We start from the raw sequence: 18695 nt of genomic DNA, 5'->3' as shown, positions 1-18695 counted from the left end.
CAACTTCTACAACATCTATAGTTGAAACTACAACCTCAGTGCCAGGTGTCACAACAACAAGCCCTGAAACAACAGTTGTAACATCAACACCTTCTGTTGGTACCACAACCACCGAAGTACCATCAGTAACGACTACGGGAACAACAACTACACCTTCAGAAACAACTACAGAAAAGCCAACTACAGAGAGTGTTGGGACAACTACATCACCAAAAGTCACCACTGGCCCTGTGACAACTTCTACAACATCTATAGTTGAAACTACAACCTCAGTGCCAGGTGTCACAACAACAAGCCCTGAAACAACAGTTGTAACATCAACACCTTCTGTTGGTACCACAACCACTGAAGTACCGTCAGTAACGACTACGGGAACAACAACTACACCTTCAGAAACAACTACAGAAAAGCCAACTACAGAGAGTGTTGGGACAACTACATCACCAAAAGTCACCACTGGCCCTGTGACAACTTCTACAACATCTATAGTTGAAACTACAACCTCAGTGCCAGGTGTCACAACAACAAGCTCTGAAACAACAGTTGTAACATCAACACCTTCTGTTGGTACCACAACCACTGAAGTACCATCAGTAACGACTACGGGAACAACAACTTCACCTTCAGAAACAACTACAGAAAAGCCAACTACAGAGAGTGTTGGGACAACTACATCACCAAAAGTCACCACTGGCCATGTGACAACTTCTACAACATCTATAGTTGAAACTACAACCTCAGTGCCAGGTGTCACAACAACAAGCCCTGAAACAACAGTTGTAACATCAACACCTTCTGTTGGTACCACAACCACTGAAGTACCGTCAGTAACGACTACGGGAACAACAACTACACCTTCAGAAACAACTACAGAAGATCAAACTACAGGAGAGTGTTGGGACAACTACATCACCAAAAGTCACCACTGGCCCTGTGACAACTTCTACAACATCTATAGTTGAAACTACAACCTCAGTGCCAGGTGTCACAACAACAAGCCCTGAAACAACAGTTGTAACATCAACACCTTCTGTTGGTACCACAACCACTGAAGTACCAGTCAGTAACGACTACGGGAACAACAACTACACCTTCAGAAACAACTACAGAAAAGCCAAACTACGGAGAGTGTTGGGACAACTACATCACCAACAGTCACCACTGGCCCTGTGACAACTTCTACAACATCTATAGTTGAAACTACAACCTCAGTGCCAGGTGTCACAACAACAAGCCCTGAAACAACAGTTGTAACATCAACACCTTCTGTTGGTACCACAACCACTGAAGTACCATCAGTAACGACTACGGGAACAACAACTACACCTTCAGAAACAACTACAGAAAAGCCAACTACAGAGAGTGTTGGGACAACTACATCACCAAAAGTCACCACTGGCCCTGTGACAACTTCTACAACATCTATAGTTGAAACTACAACCTCAGTGCCAGGTGTCACAACAACAAGCCCTGAAACAACAGTTGTAACATCAACACCTTCTGTTGGTACCACAACCACCGAAGTACCATCAGTAACGACTACGGGAACAACAACTACACCTATCAGAAACAACTACAGAAAAGCCAACTACAGAGAGTGTTGGGACAACTACATCACCAAAAGTCACCACTGGCCCTGTGACAACTTCTACAACATCTATAGTTGAAACTACAACCTCAGTGCCAGGTGTCACAACAACAAGCCCTGAAACAACAGTTGTAACATCAACACCTTCTGTTGGTACCACAACCACTGAAGTACCGTCAGTAACGACTACGGGAACAACAGTACCAGGTGTCACAACAACAAGCCCTGAAACAACTACATCTGCTCAAACAACACAAATTATTGGGACAACAACAGAAATTCCAGAAACAACAGTTGTTGTAGTCACAGAATCAAAACAAACATCAACTGTTGTTACACAACCTAGTATTTTGAACACAACATCTATTGTGTCCTCAACTGTCACTTCAGGAGCGACAATTAAGGGTACAACTTCCATTGGCCCAATAACACAGACACTTCCAGGCAGCATAACTGTGTACACTACCAGACCAGCCATATCCACAGTTGTATCTACACCACCTCTATTAACCACAACTCCAACATTGTGTTCCTGCATTTTCAATGGGACTGCACATTATTCTGGTAGGTGATTTTTTATATTCCCCTTTTCAGATTTTCCTTTTTTCCCATGGGACTTTATCCTTTTTGCTTTCTAAGATTGTCATTTCTTCTTTTCTCTTTTTCTCATTTAAATGTCTAAAAGGGAATTATTCCATCCTAGATTTAGAACCTCAAGTATAAAGTCTTCTTTTCTCTCATCTTTTTTTACATGATGTTAACATTTGATTTGACAGTGAACTTCCAATACAAAGAATTGCATTTATTTTCATGCAATGTGTAACGTGTTTTGCTCGATTTTTTTCTTCTTAAGACTGTCTTTGTAATGTTCAATTCAATTCAATTCAGTTTATTTTGTATAGCCCAATATCACAAATTACAAATTATCCTCAGAGGGCTTTACAATCTGTACACATACGACATCCCTGACCTTTGACCTCACATCGAATCAGGAAAAACTCCCCAAAAATAACCTTTTTTCATATGATTCATAGCCCAACTAATCCTGTTTTGCTATTTAAATACTAACACTGTCCCCATTCATGACAGCTTGTTTTTCATTCATATATAAATATTTCCTGAATAACTTTGAATCCAGGACTTCTTGATAATGATGACTAAAAACAGACTAGGAGATACCCCATTAATTAATCAATAGATAATGATTAGTTCACAAATATCTGGAAATCATCAGTCACATGTTTTCCATTAACCTACATCCATTTAAATTGTTGGTATATTGCTGCTCAGTGGTGGTTGGTGCAGCATGTACTCAGCTCAGCAGGATTTTACGCATGCTTACACCACTGGAAGTGAATGAGTGAAGAGATGTTCTGTCATTCAGTTACAGTTCAGTAACTTAATGAAAGAGTTACACATTCAATTGGTGAAAACATTTTTCTATGTTGTCTTAGATGTAGTATTCCAGATTCCAAGCTCCTCGTACGACCCAGAAACCATTCTGGCCCCCCATTATGAAGTCCGTTTTAATGTTGTTATTTATGAGGAGGCATGAGTGTTTTTGTCAGCAACGAGATTACTTAGTAATTACTCTGTATAATATATCACTTTATTGGGCTGCCCAAAACTAATGTTTAGGTAATAAGTACTTACCGAGTTGTTACTATTTCCTGCCGCTCAGGATTAATGTCGATGACTCATCTAGAAAGTGGTCAGAATTTCAGTTCACATATATGTATGATTAAATCATTACCAATTACCAATTACAATTGATTCATTAAAATAGTATCTCACATCTGTTGTCTAATGTACAATAAATGACCTTGCAAGGATCATATATGACACCTAAACATGTTTTAACGTTATGTTGCAATTTATACAATCATTTATAAGAAGAAGAAAACACTTTCATAGGAACATTTATTTTTTTCAAATTTGTTTGCTTTTGCTCTAATATCTACTGTCCACAATAAATAGTTATCATGTGCTGCTCTGTGGCCCCCAAGTTGTGACAGCCCACCAGCTACCTGGATAGGAAACACACCACGTCAGAATAGTGATTCATTCTTTTGAACAACCTTCTGGGTTTTTCAGAAGGCACAAACTGGGGCTAGAAATAATCACGGCTTAGTCTGCTCACAATAGCTCAGAGTTGGCTTTACAACATAGATTAATCCTAGTTCAGACACAGGCTTGTTTAATACAGACTTTTCACATTAAGAGCTCAATAACAGTTTATGTCCTTTTTTAAAAATGTTAAGCAGGGCGGATTTAGGTCTAAACACCCACTAAATCTTTTTATTTGGTGCACTAAACTTGTAACTCCACTCTTATTTTCACAGGGGACCTTGTGTACAATAGGACTGATGGCTTAGGCTGGTGTTACATTGCATATTGCAGTGCATCTTGTAAAATTGAGACAGAATCCAGACCATGTCCCACAACACCGATACCCAGCACAACCGCACGTTCCACCACTACAGAGGCCTCAGTGTCTTCCTCTCCATCAACAACCCCATCTACAACTACCACTGACTGCAGTGATATGAATTCAACAAGAAAGGTGGGATATACTGTAGATAACATATTTGTATTCATTATTGAATTGTTTCTAAAAAGCATTTTATTTCACCAGTAGCTGCTTTGTGTCCAGTAAATGGTCTTGTACACAACTTTAACACAACATGTCATCATTCACCGATACACACCCATACATACACTGGATCTTTAACAGGACTATAAGTATGTCATAATATGAAGATTAAAAAGGAAACTTTTTCATTCCGAGATTGTCAATGATACCTTTGCTGATTTAAAACTTCAAACGCAACTTCAAAAGCAATTTCAGAGAATTCTACTTTCGGCACTGGCACTATGGTGATATGTTATATTTGAATTGTATTAATCATTGTTATGCCAAATGAAATCATGCACTATAATGCACGGAAATTGTATGTCGGGACATATACATGTATGATTCAACTTGTAAAAAGTTTTCATCTGCTTGGAGCCCAATATTTGAGCTGCTGTGATGTAGAAATCTGCATTTTCAGACAACAATAAGTTTCCTTTTGAGGCAATGGATTTCCAACGTTTTAGAGCATCGTGGAGGGGGATGAAAGTAGTGAATGTGATTGTCCATGATTGTCACAACCTTCCACATGTCCACGTATATTGTATGATAATGTGTTCTTTCTGATCCACGCCGCATTCTGGCCACACAATTACCAAAGGTGCATTTGGAGAGCCCCCAATGCACTGGTTGGGGTGCAGAAAAAAGAGCACTGCATTGGAAATAATCTGTTGAATTACACTTTATTGTTATACACACACATCATTTCCTGTATGATTTACTGCTTCTCAACACCCATCCAGGATGGAGAGTCCTGGAAGGTCAGCAACTGCACCACAGCTACTTGCACCAAAGGCAAGATCACAACGACACCCACTGTCTGTCCCGATGTACAAGAACTCATCTGTGTAAATGGACGCAAACTCGTCAAAGTCTATGACGACGACGACGAATGCTGCTTTCACTATGAATGTGAATGTAAGTCTAAATGGAACCTTTCAAAACAGGTTACCACTTTTTTCTATTAAATGCAGAGCACCTTGTGTCAGTATGCTTAGCCTATTTACATAGCTATGTAAATAAACATAAACATACTTAATACAATTAACTATTTACTGTAAAGCACTGAGGAGACTATCAACTAAGTCACTTCTAAATAGCTTCAGTAAAAATGACTGTAGTCAATATTATTTGCCAATAAACAAACTTAGCAATTGTGTTTTTTCTAGTTGTTACTTTATGGTTTCCATTCATGGTTCTTCTTATCCTGCAGGTGTGTGCAATGTCTGGTCTGAATACCACTACCTGACTTTCGATGCAAAGTCTTACAAGTTCAAGGAGAACTGCTCTTACTACCTGGTCAAAGAGATTATTACTAAATATAACCTGACTATAATAGTAAATAACCATGACTGTGATGCTTCGAACAGCACATTCTGTCCCCAGGCTCTCATTGTAACATACGGATCCTACACGGTAGTTTTGACTCAGTTGGAGACTTCAGGAACAGCATCTAATGTGGTAAGCAACCAGACACTTTGTCAAAGACATTCATTATTTTAGTGTCTTTAACGCATTTCCTTGATCTTTTTGAGAGTACTTAATTAAGTGGTGTGGTGCATTGTACAGTTAGACATCTTGCTGTCCTTCACAGTCCTCTCTAATGGGTTTTGTCACATTGTCCTACAGGTGTATGTGAATCAGAAACGGATCTATCCGGCCTACCAAAATTCTGTTCTACGAGTCACAAGCACAGATATGGTGATCACATTGGAGATACCTGAGATCAACACAAAAGTGCTCTATAGGGACTCGGCAATCATTATTGACCTTCCTATGTCTTTCTTTGGTGGAAACACTGAAGGACAGTGTGGTGAGTTAGCAGCACATTGATACGTAAAGTGAACCTAATACTTGGTCAAATCATTGCAGGAAATAACTTAGAAACATTTCAATGACACTTCTAACCAGAGGACACGATAGAGAGCAGCCTGGTGCACCTATTGACACTCCAGTCATTGTAGGATAGGCCTCATGTTTAGTGAAGAGTTCAAATAGTCATTACAACAATTCACAGATCTGGAACAACCAGAATGAACAAAAGAACAGGAACAGACGTCATTATTCCTAAGAATCAGAACAGAACTAATATATAGTACAGCTGAGCACTGACACTGACAATCTAGAAGGCAAAACTAAGAAAATATTACTTACACAGCTGCGTACAATATGGGCAGAGAGAATATCATAGCAAACAGTAGATGGCATACACTGTCGTGTGAGGATTTTCCAACAATACTGAACTGACTTTGGAAAATTAGCAAACTATGGGGAACATAATATTGAGTTTAGAAATGCATATTATTAATATTAAGGGTATATATGGTAGCATGTGGTGCTGGGGTCAGCTGATGGCTGGCTTGGGCCTCTCTGTTTATATATATATATATATATATATATATATATATAATGTATAATATGAGGTAATCCTAAATCAAATCCCTTTCCCTTTGTGAAGAAAGGCAGATTATCTCTTCAGGTCTGGAACACTTTAATGTTTTAAATACCACAAATTCTCTTAAACCGCTGATACATTCTATTTAGGATCTCTGTGATCGGGTTCTTCCGTGAGCACAATGCTTTGGCTTTAACCTCCTGCCTCTTCTTTTCCAGGGACCTGTGACAACAACCCGGACAACGACTGCCGTTCTCCAAACGGCCAGGTGGAAAGCTGCTCAGACTCTGCAGGCCAGTGGAATGTCCCGGGTCGGCCCTGTGTGACCCCCACAACGCCTTCAGCTACGACCACTTCAAACCCACCTCCCTCAACAACACCGTCACCTTGCAAACCTGCCATTTGTGATGTCCTAACCAGCAGGTGAGGGGGACCACGACATATTTAAAAGTCTTCACAGTGCAGTTTTGAGCACAAAACACGGGCTCAAAAAGACACATTTGGTCCTTAACAGTTATATGTAGATGTCAATGTAGTTATATATATTTTTCAGAAGCCTTATAAATAAATCTGGCATTGTGACCTTTTTTCTGCGGTTAAATATGGAGTTTTGGATTTGAAACAGCTCAATGAATTGGCAAATAGAGACCCTGAAAAGTAGAACTTCACATTTGAATTAAGGTAGACCGGTAGCTGGATGATGTGGTGGAACATAGTCATTACTATTCATTGACATTCATATCGGTTACATTTGATAATGATGGGGTGATGGAGATGGTAGGTGAATACAATGGAGCATTACGGGAAGTGTTATCTCAACAGCCCAAAGGCTAAAGCCAATATTAACCATGTTTTCTTTTTTAGATATGTAAAAATGCTATTTCATATTGAGACCAGAAATGGATGCATGTATATGTGTATATGATGAACATTTTCATCACAGTATTAGACCTTGCTGTTGACCGTGTTCAAACTGATTTCTTTTTTTAACAGTGAATGAAGGAGACTGTTGACGAATCTCACCAAATACAAATGGAAAATGCTGGGTTAAAATAATAATGTTTATTGCAGGTCAATTTTATTGCTCTCTTCTCTTAGTTTTGTCAATGAAAATGTCGACAAAAAGGATTCGTTGACGTTCCTGAATTGCTGAATTGCTTTTCCATTACGTCTTAGATGATGTTTATATTTTTTCTGGTCACTTGGTGAATTCAAAGACTTCTGATCTCTTTTCCTGACATTCTGTTCTGGCTTGTATGTTCCTTCTAGTGTTTTTGCACCTTGCAATGGAGTCATACACCCCGGTCCATTTGTGGTATCCTGTAGGGATGATATTTGCAACAGCAATGTCATTGACTGCACCAGCCTGCAGGCCTATGCCACTCAATGCTCTGAGGCAGGAGTCTGTATAGACTGGAGGAATGCAACCAATGGGCAGTGTGGTAAGATAAATCTAATAGTTTATAGAACTAGAAGTGTTGTATGGAGTATATAAACATATCTCTATCTTACAGAGTTCAAGTGTCCAAGTAACAAGGTGTACATGGCCTGTGGCGCCCTTGTAGAGCCTACATGCAATGACAGGTAAAGAATAAATAACAAATGTTTTGTTTTAGAGATCTTGACATTTATACACCACTTGCCAGATTTAAATGTTTACATTTGCGCTTCCATAAATGAAAGGATGCTTAATGTCCTTAATGGAGATTGTTTAGTTTCTTGTCAGTGTGTGAGTAGGATGAACAGATAGTGAGCCCTGTTGTGTCTGTCATAACCAATCATTCCTTTTCTGATGTCAGATACAACCAAAAGTTCCAGGCAGACAGCCAGGCATCCTCTAACAACACTATGGAGGGTTGTTTCTGTCCTAATGGCACCATCTTATTCAACACAGTCCATGACACATGTGTTCCCTCCTGCGGTAAGAGAAGATCCTAAAGAAAAGTTGACTTTTCTCAAAAGCATTAGCTTGAAGCACAACTCAAACCTACAAACAATTGTTTCTGTTTCAATTTCAGGTTGTGTTGGACCTGATGGAGAACCCAAACAGGTAAGAAATCTGCCTGTCGCATGCATTCGTATTCACTAGCAAAGCACGAGTTGTCTGTCTGAACTGGCTCCTGTCTCTTAAACAGCCTGGTGACACATGGACAAGTGGCTGCAACACCTGTGTTTGTGACATCGATTCCATGAGCATCCAGTGTGAGCCTGATCAATGCCCAACAAAACAGAGCCCCAACTGCAGCAAACCTGGCCAGCAGCTGGTCAACAAAACAGATGACTGCTGCACAACACAGTCTTGTGGTCAGTTGCAGTGTCACAGAACGCAATGAGATTGTGTCACTTTGTAGCCTCGATGCCACAATATGATGAAGTTGTTTGTCGTAACATCTACCTCTGAAGAAATTAACCCACAGGGCTTTTTTATTGGTTTTGAACTTGTAATTGGAACTTGTAAATATCTCATCTCCACCTGATATTAACATGTGATCTGTTTCTGACATGTTAATGCAGCTGTAAATACACACAGCACACTGCAATGTCAATGTTATTGGTTCTGCCCGACCGCATCTGAAGGTGGTCTCATCTCTGCCACATTCTTAGTCATTGTTCAACATTTTGGAAAATATTAGCTTTTCTGTCTGTGTATGAATTAAACACACACCATAGGAATTGTTAATTGGGGTGCTGTAGACTTATCTCACAGGCATTTATAACACCTTTATAAATATTAAGATTATTTTAGGTGATTAGTACATGTATGAAGGAATCTTTCAAACTTTACTGACTATACTGAATCCTCATCATCAGCTTGTTTAACTGAAGCTGCCCTCACAGGTGTGAGACAGTACCAGTATTAGCTCAGTTGTAGTATGGACGATGTCAGGTGGTTACCAAGCTGTCCATCTTATCACCGGTGCTCAAAGGAGGATGGGTTGTACTGAATGGGACGCAGGCATCAGTCAGCACAGTCCCGTCAGAGCATCAGGAACAGGAAGTGGATGCTTACTACAGTATATTACATTTATTTAGCTGACACTTTTGTCCAAAGTGACTTATAATAAGTGCATTTAACCAAGGGTACAACAAGTGTAACTTCCTCTAATATGCTGAGCTGCTTCAAGTAGTCGATGTGTCCTTGAGCAAGACACTTAACCCTGAACTGTTCCCTGTAGCTGTTCTACAGTGTATGAATGTAACAAGATTGTAAGTCGCTTTGGATAAAAGCCTCAGCTAAATGACATGTAAAAAATAGAAAGAGTTTTATTTATGGACCAATCGTTTTGAGTCTGCAATGGAGGTTGTGTAGAGTTTCTGATGTCAATAGGGAACTTATTCAAATGTGCATTTGTTGAGCCGTAGCCGGGTCTCCCTGGAAGTGAGCTACACAGGGTCCACTGAGATGCAATTGTTTAGCTAAGAATAACACCACTGAACAAGATAGTCAGTGACTAGACAAAGAAAAGAGTCCTCCAACAAGTGGAAAGGTGACTCAACATGTCTTCTGCAGCTGCCTGCCTACAGACAAGCGCTTCCCCTACTAAGAAATAGGAAGTATCCATACAGAGTCTGTAGTGTCACTCACCTGAGACCCATTATGTTTGTAGACAAGTTGTCAGCCTCAGTGCATTTGCATATTGCATATGGAAATCCAATTTTTGTTTGTGCAGGACAGAGATAACGAGAACTGTTATCATTACCAGACTGCAGAGGCCATGATAAGATGGAATATTGTTATTACCAGGTGGAGATTGGGTCTCGCTTTACCTTTTAATTCTTCTCAACCACTTTTTAAGCAAGAACCTACCAGCGTATGTATGTTGTGTTTTTGTATTCTCTCATGTTATGTCACCTTTACATTTATTGATGTAGGGTTAGAAGTGAATGTCTTGTGGAACCAATCAGACGTGTCCCTCATACAGTAGCATTATGGACAGGCTTTGAAGTATTTACAGGTAGATGTTGAGAATAAAATGAACTCCCTCAGTAACTGTTGGGCCTTCAGAGGAACATACCGCTGTTGTTTGTAAACTAATATGTTTTTTATTGAAGAATATGTTTCCTACCATCAAGCAGGCGGTGGTTTTAATTATTTTCTGTATGATAAGAAAGGTTTCAAACTGAACATCTTCTGCCTTCTGCTAAAACAATAAGAGCAAGGCCTTCAATCCCCAGCAGCTTCAGTGGAGCTTCCAGTTGTGAATGTATCAAAGTGTGTCAAAGCAGTGGCTTCCTGTAAAAGAGAGCCTGGGTCACCAGAGTCTCCAGCTAACTTGTAGTAGTGAATCATCTAAACATGCAGAACTGCTGTTATTGTTCTTTGAGTTATTGTCTGAGACAACTCTCCACATTCTCATACTCATCCCATCCTTTTGTCCCCAACAGAGTGCAACGTAAACCTGTGTCCCCCTCCTCACACCTGCCCGCTGGGGTTCCAACTCAACGTCATGAACGGCACCTGCTGCCAATACTACGAGTGTGGTATGTGACTCGACTATCAATTTAGCATAACTTCTGGTGTACAACATGTAATGCAGACATGTATGTCCTGAAGAATCTCATTGAGCTTGCAAGATAAAAAAGAAGCAAGGGGCAGTAGACTAAACAAATAAATACACATACAAATATATACAAAATTGTGAATCACTTAAAACTTTTTGCTGCACTTTTAACTTATAACGAGGCTTAACAAAATGTTGTCTCCGGCACTATCTTTTTTATTTGCAATAGCCTACAGATGAGCCACATAATGTGATATGTGTTCAGCCATGATTGTCATAAACTCAAACACATCCACTTATAATATGTTCCTAATTCTGATCCCACCTCATGGTCAACGGCACCACAAGGTGAGACTCAACAACATTGCATTTGATGTCATGTAGTGTTCAAATGCTTTGACTGGTTGGAAGACTAGAAAAGAGATCTACAAGTACAGTCCATTTACCATTTGACCTGAAAGTGGGGTGACAAAAGGTCCTGAGACTGCAGACGGAACAGATACCTGCTGCCAGTGTGAAGGAAAGACCTCAGTATACGTATGTTATGTGAACAAATTCATTGATGACCAGAGATTTAATCAGTCTTGAAAGGAAGAACATGTGTTCTGAATGTATTGTTAGAGTTAAATCACACAATTGATCCTCATAATAAGGGCTTTTAAATAATAACAATAACAATTTGGGTAAACACACTAGATTAGCACACATCTGCATTACTAATCTATAGAACTAGAGTCAGTTTCAACCTAACTCATGTCTCTTATTTGTTTTGCAGTTCCTAAAGTCGTTTGTGTCTACAACATGACCGAGTACAAGGTAAGGACACAGTCCAGACTCCAGATATTAATATATCTGTCAAAGTTCAGGAATCCAGGAGGATTCAATTACAGACGTAGGCAGAGCAGGTTGAATTACAGGTACTTTACTTATTACCTGTATAACATACAGGACATATCAACATTCAACAAAGCTCCTACCTAAACAGTCAATCAACATGCCGTCTTTTACCAGTTTGAATCACAGTGAGGATGTCTTTATTTTCACTGAGATAAAACAATTCTTTAATGTCCACTCTGTGCATAGTTGCTGTCAAATAACAATCCACAATTGACAGATTAGCACAAGCTTTCTGTTTCAACCCTTTTCACTTTGGGATGTATCAAAGACAATGCCAGAACTCCTGTTGATGTTATCAGGTTACCACATGAAGAGGTGACAGATCTCTCACCTGTAGCATTGTGGTCGGTGCGCCTTGCGATCCCACCACAAACCTACTGAACCAGAGTTTCCTCGGAAGTGGTCTTGTATTTGTTTAATCTGAACTCAGATGAATGAGTGGCCCAGCGCAACTTTAACACTAACTGCTTGGCTGGGTTCAAAGTAACTCTTGTGCTTTGGTTTTGTTTGTGTGAACGTTCATTCATTCAAACGGTGGTGTGGACTAAACAGCTGCACCAAGACCTCTTGAAAATATGGGTTCTGAACAAATTCTGATCTGCACTGTGTGATAGTAAAAAGGTGATATCAGCATGAATTCAAAACTGGTATTATATTTAAACAATCCATGCACTGATCACACTTTACTGAGAAAGAAGCAGTCTTGTTGCATCTATATGAATATGGATCTTTTTTTTATTCCCCTTGGTCCAGAAAAATTAATTTAAGTTCAGGTGTGAAGGCTTCCATATAATACAGATGGGTTGTTTAAGAGTAACACTTTGATTAACGTCTTCTTTTATAGCCTGGTTCCAAGATACCAACACCAACAACACAAACCCCATCAGAACCACCAACAGAAGTACCAGCAATACCAGAACAACCGTCAGGGGCCACAACAGCAGCATCAGGAGCGGGAGGAACAACATCGGGACCTTTAACAGAGGAGTCCCCATCAGAACCACCAATAGAAGTACCAGCAATACCAGAACAACCGTCAGGGGCCACAACAGCAGCATCAGGAGCGGGAGGAACAACATCGGGACCTTTAACAGAGGAGTCTTTCAATCCCAAAGCCTGCCAGAATTGTTACTGTGGCTCACAAATGAATCCCACCACCAAGCTAAACATCATTACTTGCAAACCTATTGTCTGCAACACAGACTGCCCTAAAGTAAGCTCATTCACAGGACATGGTAGCACACACACACACACACACACACACACACACACACATGTTCACTTCTGGTATACATTCACACTCAGAGGCAACTTTCTGTGGTACTGTACCAGCTGTTAGTAGTTGCACTGGACTCTTCAATACTGGACTAATGTAACTAAATGTAGCGGACCAAACATGAGCAATACCTGTCAATATAATGCAGTACACTTTTTATTTTTATTTGTTTCCTTCTTTAATGAGCATTGCCCATATTCTAAGCCACTATCTCTTACTGTACTGGCCAATACAATGTTAGCAGCTATTCTAGAGACCTAACATGAGTTCATCAAAGATGTGTCTTGTTTCTTTGGTATATGAAATGAGATGTTTAAATACACTGTTCAGTCAAATATATATATACATACCTGAAAAATTAGCAGACAATCCCAGTATCCCAGGACACTCGAGTGCACAACCAGTGCAGTTTCTTCCAAAGCCAAACAAGCTTTCTATTTTTTATTTTTATGCTCTCTCCCTCACTCTCTCTCCCGTTGTCTCCAGGGTTATGAATATCAGACTACAGCTGATAAGTGCTGTGGTACGTGTGTTCAGAAGAGCTGTATTTTCACCACACCTGAAAACACAACGTACATCTTTGAGGTCAGTACTGCCGCTGTGTGAGTTTTATCACATTTCTAATGGCCAAGAATTTGAGAAAAAATATGTTTTCTGCAGCAACATAGTTCTTTTTAGCTATTGGCAATGTAGATAGTTGTTAATGAATGTCACACAAAGAGAAAATGACCTTTTTTTAAAAAGGGTATACAGATCTGATATCAGAACCCATTTATATCATCACATCTGATAGTGTTCGTTCTTGGCCGACTTTCTCCACTGCAGATATAAGTTGTTGTTTGTGTATTTGCCCAAAAGATAAAAGGCTTAGGTCTTTGTTGACTCATCTGACTGTCTTCCACTCTTTCTGTTGGTACAGGTCAACAACACATTTGTACCACCTAATGACAAGTGTGTGCAATATGAATGTGAGAACATCAACGGACAGCTTATTATTAAGAAGACCAAGACCATATGTCCTCACTTTAACCCCTTGGACTGTGAACCTGTGAGTTTTTTCTAACCCAAACCCAAACTCAACCCCCCCCCCCCAACTGTCTGACCCACAACATACATGACATGTGTTTTTTATCTTCCAGGGTACCGAGACAACAGACGCTAAAGGATGCTGCACAACCTGTAAGTTAATGGAGTCACAGTGTTTAACGCTGAATCCAAAATCATGAACCGACTTTGGGGGACAAATGTGTTGCATTGTTAGAGCCTAAAGGTGGCTGTGTGTTCCAGGCTCGCCGCAGAACATCTGTGAGGTCCAGAGTAAGCAGACCGTCATCGAAGTCAACGACTGCAAGAGCACGCAGCAGGTCACCATGACGTCCTGTGCTGGACACTGTGGAAGCTCCTCCATGTGAGTCCATTTAGCATCACAGTTTCAACTTAATCGGCAAAACCACTTCAAGCCCTGTACAATAAATTCAGTTCTCTCAGGCGGATTAACAGTATGTGCTAAAGGTGACTCACTGGCGACTGAGCTGTTGTAATCAGTGGGGAGGATAAGAGCTGATGTCTCTCTATGTGTGTGTGTGTGTGTGTGTGTGTGTGTGTGTGTCTGTGTGTGTGTACAGATATTCTGCAGCAGCTAACACGATGATGCACCAGTGTGAGTGTTGCCAAGAGGCCACCATCAGTTCGAAGCAGGTGGAGCTGACCTGCGCCAACGGCTCCAAGGTCCAGCACATCTACACGGTGGTGGAGACGTGCCAGTGCAGCAAGGCAGAGTGTGTGTCGGGGACAACGTCCAAACCACAGCGCCGCAGGAGACGCTGATCCTACTGGACTGAAACCTTGCAAACATTATGCAAGACTTAACTTTCCTATTCTTGTCAGGTTTCAGTATTCATAGCTCAACTTGTTACTCTTTCTTCATTTTAGGACTTCATGGATAATCCTTAATAAAATTATATTTCTGCAATATGACCACTGGTGTTGACATTCTTATTGATCCCTGGGAATGATTAATGTTAACTAAACACGTTTTTTAAATTGCAAGACAAAACATAAACAGAACAACAAGAGCACGACAAGGACAATGAACACAGGCCAGTTAATATTTAGTCAGTGTAGAAGAGAACAGATAGATGGATGTTAGTGTGTGTGTGTGTGTGTGTGTGTGTGTGTGTGTGTGTGTGTGTGTATGTATACTTAATTTTATATACTACTTATATAACACTTTAAAAGTAACAACAATAAAGTCAGGGGGAACTGGGGGGAAAAGGTGGCCCATGGAAACTGATAAACTGGGAACCGGAAGTGATGCAATACGCTTACCGGAAGAGAGAGAGCAACCCATACACACACACACACACACACACACACACAATCACACACCAAGCATGCAACACCACTGATACCACTGATGTTCACACCCCATCGTATGTTCTGTTCTACAATATAGTTAATACTAATTCTACCCTCTGATTCCAGTTTCTTTATTGTGAGGTCTTTCTCTGCTGACATGCATTCCTTAAGGCTCTGTAGTTATAGTATAACCATCTGATACTAGCCCAGAGTTAAGCATATTCATCTAGCAAACTATACCGCTAATAATAACACAGTCACATTAAGGAAAAACACTAATGATACATTTTTTACCATAATTCCCCCTTTGGTCAGTATAGTGACCATTAAAGTATTCACAATTTATCGATACATCAATACAGACTTCCCCAAAGAATGGTTTACATATGCACATCATCAATCGGTAAGGTTAAAGCATCAGCTGTTTTTGTGAGAAGTAAGCAACTCTATGTTGTAGCAAGCTGAGGAATCTTGACATAATATTAATTATACCCTGACACAATCTTGGGAGATGAGTCAGCCGACCTCCATCTCCAGGGTTCTGGATTCAAAAGAATAACATGTCAGTGAGGTGGTAACAAGCAACGATCATCACAATTTAAACAAATACATTCAATCACCAGACTACATTTTCATAACAATTATTAGCAACCAATTGTTGATTTAGTTGATTCTTTTCCCAGTAAGCATTCATTGGATTATTTATTCGTTATTACAGCACATCTAAAAGGAAAAAAACTGTAAAAATAAGGAATATAAGTATTATTACTCAGGCACCTGAAAAAGATCCCTTTTTCGATAGCACACTGGACACATTGGAACTTTGCATCGATTTGTGGAAGATTCACCAATTGGGAAACACTCTGTGTTCTTTCAATTATCTGGCATTATCTGTGAGTTCTGCAGCCATGGTTCGGGGTCTACTTCACTATGACTGGTGTTACTCAGCTGGTCGTTCTTCCAGGACTGCCATGGCCTCTCATGCACTAGTATGATAGGGAGCACAATTATTATTGTACAAGAAGAACCATTCCGAGTACAGAACTCGGAATGGGTCCCACGGGCCCGCAGATCTGGTGTCCATTCAATTCAATTCAATTCAGTTTATTTTGTATAGCCCAATATCACAAATTACAAATTTGCCTCAGAGGGCTTTACAATCTGTACACATACGACATCCCTGACCTTTGAACTCACATCGGATCAGGAAAAACTCCCCAAAAATAACCTTTCACAGGGAAAAAAGGGAAGAAACCTTCAGGAGAGCAACAGAGGAGGATCCCTCTCCCCGGATGGACAGATGAATACATGTCATGTGTACAGAATGAACAGCATTTACAAAGTTACATAAACACATTACATGAATATGACAATGTATGAATGGAACTCCAATCCATGAAACAGAAGGAGGTAGAGAGGAGGGGGGGGGGGGGGCATCAGCAGGGCCAACGCGGGAGGCCGGTTCACCAGCATCAGACACCTCCAGGTCCAATGGACCCTATGAGACGTGAAGTCACAACGACTCCGGGGAGGAAGCAGAGTTAATAAGGTGCAATGGAGAGATGTAAATTCATCTATAAGGAGAGAGAGAAGAGGAGATAGGTGCTCAGTGTATCCTAAAACATCCCCCAGCAGCCTATAAGCCTATAGCAGCATATCAAGGGGCTGGACCAGGGCAAACCTGATTCAGCCCTAACTATAAGCACTATTAAAGAGGAAAGTCTTAAGTCTATTTTATTAACGATTAATTACGATCGATTAATTATTCTATTAACTCTGCTTCAAAACATTCACCACGTGCAGAGGGGCACATGCCTGCTGAATCACTACATTGCACCGCACACATATCATGTGGGAGAGGTGAAGGGTTTGAGAATGTATGGTTTGGAGTGAATGAAGAGGAGAGAGAGAAGATATGTATGATGGACATTTATTGGACTCTGATTCTCTGTCTCCCACACAATCTGAGTTGTGCAAGGGGGAGTTTCCTCATGTTTCCTTGGCAAGGGGCCAAGGGATGGAGTGGAAGCACATGGCAGAGTGGCTACGCAGACAGACGCTGCTCTCTGACTTCAGTCCCACAGAGGATTCTGGTAAACTGTACAGTGCACAAGGTGATGTATACAAAACAAAATGTACATTAATGTTATCAGTAAAAAAAATTACTCAACTTGTGTTTGGTCAAAACATACACACCATGGTTTCAAAGGTTACTTCTGTCGACATGGCTGGTTCCATAAAAGAGGAGCTTGATAACTGAAGGCTCTGGCTCCCATCCTACTTTTTAGGACTCTAGGAACCACAAGTAGCCCCGCATTTAGTGAGCGCAGCTCTCTAGTGGGGCAATATGGTACTACAAGCTCCTTAAGATATGATGCATCACCAATCAAGGCTTTGTAGGTGAGGAGAAGAATTTTAAGCTTTAGATGACAGAGATCTAATATTTAGGAGTCCACATTTAATTATCCTGTATTGTTGCACTGTTGCAGTAGTGATGTTAACCTGTATGAGGTTATTTTCTATGACTCCTCTTCTGGTTACTTTTGATTTAATTAATTTAAGTGGCCGTGGGACTGTTAGGGTTGTGTGGTGTGGAGGACCCAAACGCACGCTCACGCAGCAGTTTGCAAATCTCAAAGTGAGGATCTTTATTTTCCTATCGAGTCGGGGGAAAAAAACAGCAAAGAATAAAACAAACCAAACAATGAACAGAATTGTCCAGCGGATCCAGAAGCGAGTCTTCCTTCGCTGGAGTCGGGAGGGCAACTCGACCGAACTCTAGTCCTTGGTACGAACGGGATCGGTAGAAACCTGGTGTTCCCAACACACGGTAAGGAACCAGACTGGTGACCGGAATGATCTGACAACCCGCCAGGGAATGCCATGGTCCTTAAAACAGCTGGTAGCACTTAGGGCAACGAGCCCCAGCTGAGCCAAAGGAGAGGGGCGTGGTAGTGGGCGGAAACCGGAGGTGGAGACTGTAGAATCAGACAGGGATCCTAACAGTACCCCCCCTCAACGGGAGCCTCTTGGCGAACCACCGGGTC

The 18695-nt window shown here is 40.7% G+C and overlaps 1 protein-coding gene across 2 annotated transcripts; it reads left to right on the top strand.

Annotated features, from left to right (window-relative positions):
• Positions 1-1774: 1774 nt before the first annotated feature.
• Positions 1775-15267, top strand: LOC117728448 (intestinal mucin-like protein). 2 transcript variants are annotated; one of them, XM_034529250.1, is made up of 20 exons: positions 1775-2152; positions 3931-4151; positions 4964-5138; positions 5434-5681; positions 5850-6033; positions 6834-7038; positions 7885-8057; positions 8130-8199; positions 8415-8536; positions 8634-8665; positions 8751-8919; positions 11002-11097; positions 11893-11933; positions 12859-12964; positions 13076-13227; positions 13777-13875; positions 14210-14338; positions 14430-14469; positions 14578-14698; positions 14916-15267. In XM_034529250.1, exons 2-20 carry the CDS (start codon positions 4134-4136, stop codon positions 15115-15117), a joined length of 2382 nt encoding a protein of 793 aa, XP_034385141.1. In that variant the 5' UTR covers positions 1775-2152; positions 3931-4133; the 3' UTR covers positions 15118-15267. The 2 variants fall into 2 exon arrangements, with proteins under 2 accessions (XP_034385141.1, XP_034385140.1); XM_034529249.1 differs by having other exon boundaries at positions 1776-2152; positions 12859-13227.
• The last annotated feature ends 3428 nt before the right edge of the window (positions 15268-18695 follow it).

Source organism: Cyclopterus lumpus, unplaced genomic scaffold (genome assembly GCF_009769545.1).
Source record: "Cyclopterus lumpus isolate fCycLum1 unplaced genomic scaffold, fCycLum1.pri scaffold_54_arrow_ctg1, whole genome shotgun sequence".
Taxonomy (NCBI): Eukaryota; Metazoa; Chordata; class Actinopteri; order Perciformes; family Cyclopteridae; genus Cyclopterus; species Cyclopterus lumpus.
The sequence above is the reverse complement of the archived record's forward strand: the minus strand, read 5'-3'. Positions and strand labels throughout refer to the sequence as shown.

What these genes read in the sequence shown, in the direction of transcription:
- LOC117728448 (XM_034529249.1), top strand. An exon ending in GAGCCTACATGCAATGACAG is followed by an intron (nt 8,200 to 8,414) that starts GTAAAGAATAAA and finishes TTCTGATGTCAG; the next exon opens with ATACAACCAAAAGTTCCAGG. An exon ending in TAAAGGATGCTGCACAACCT is followed by an intron (nt 14,470 to 14,577) that starts GTAAGTTAATGG and finishes TGTGTGTTCCAG; the next exon opens with GCTCGCCGCAGAACATCTGT.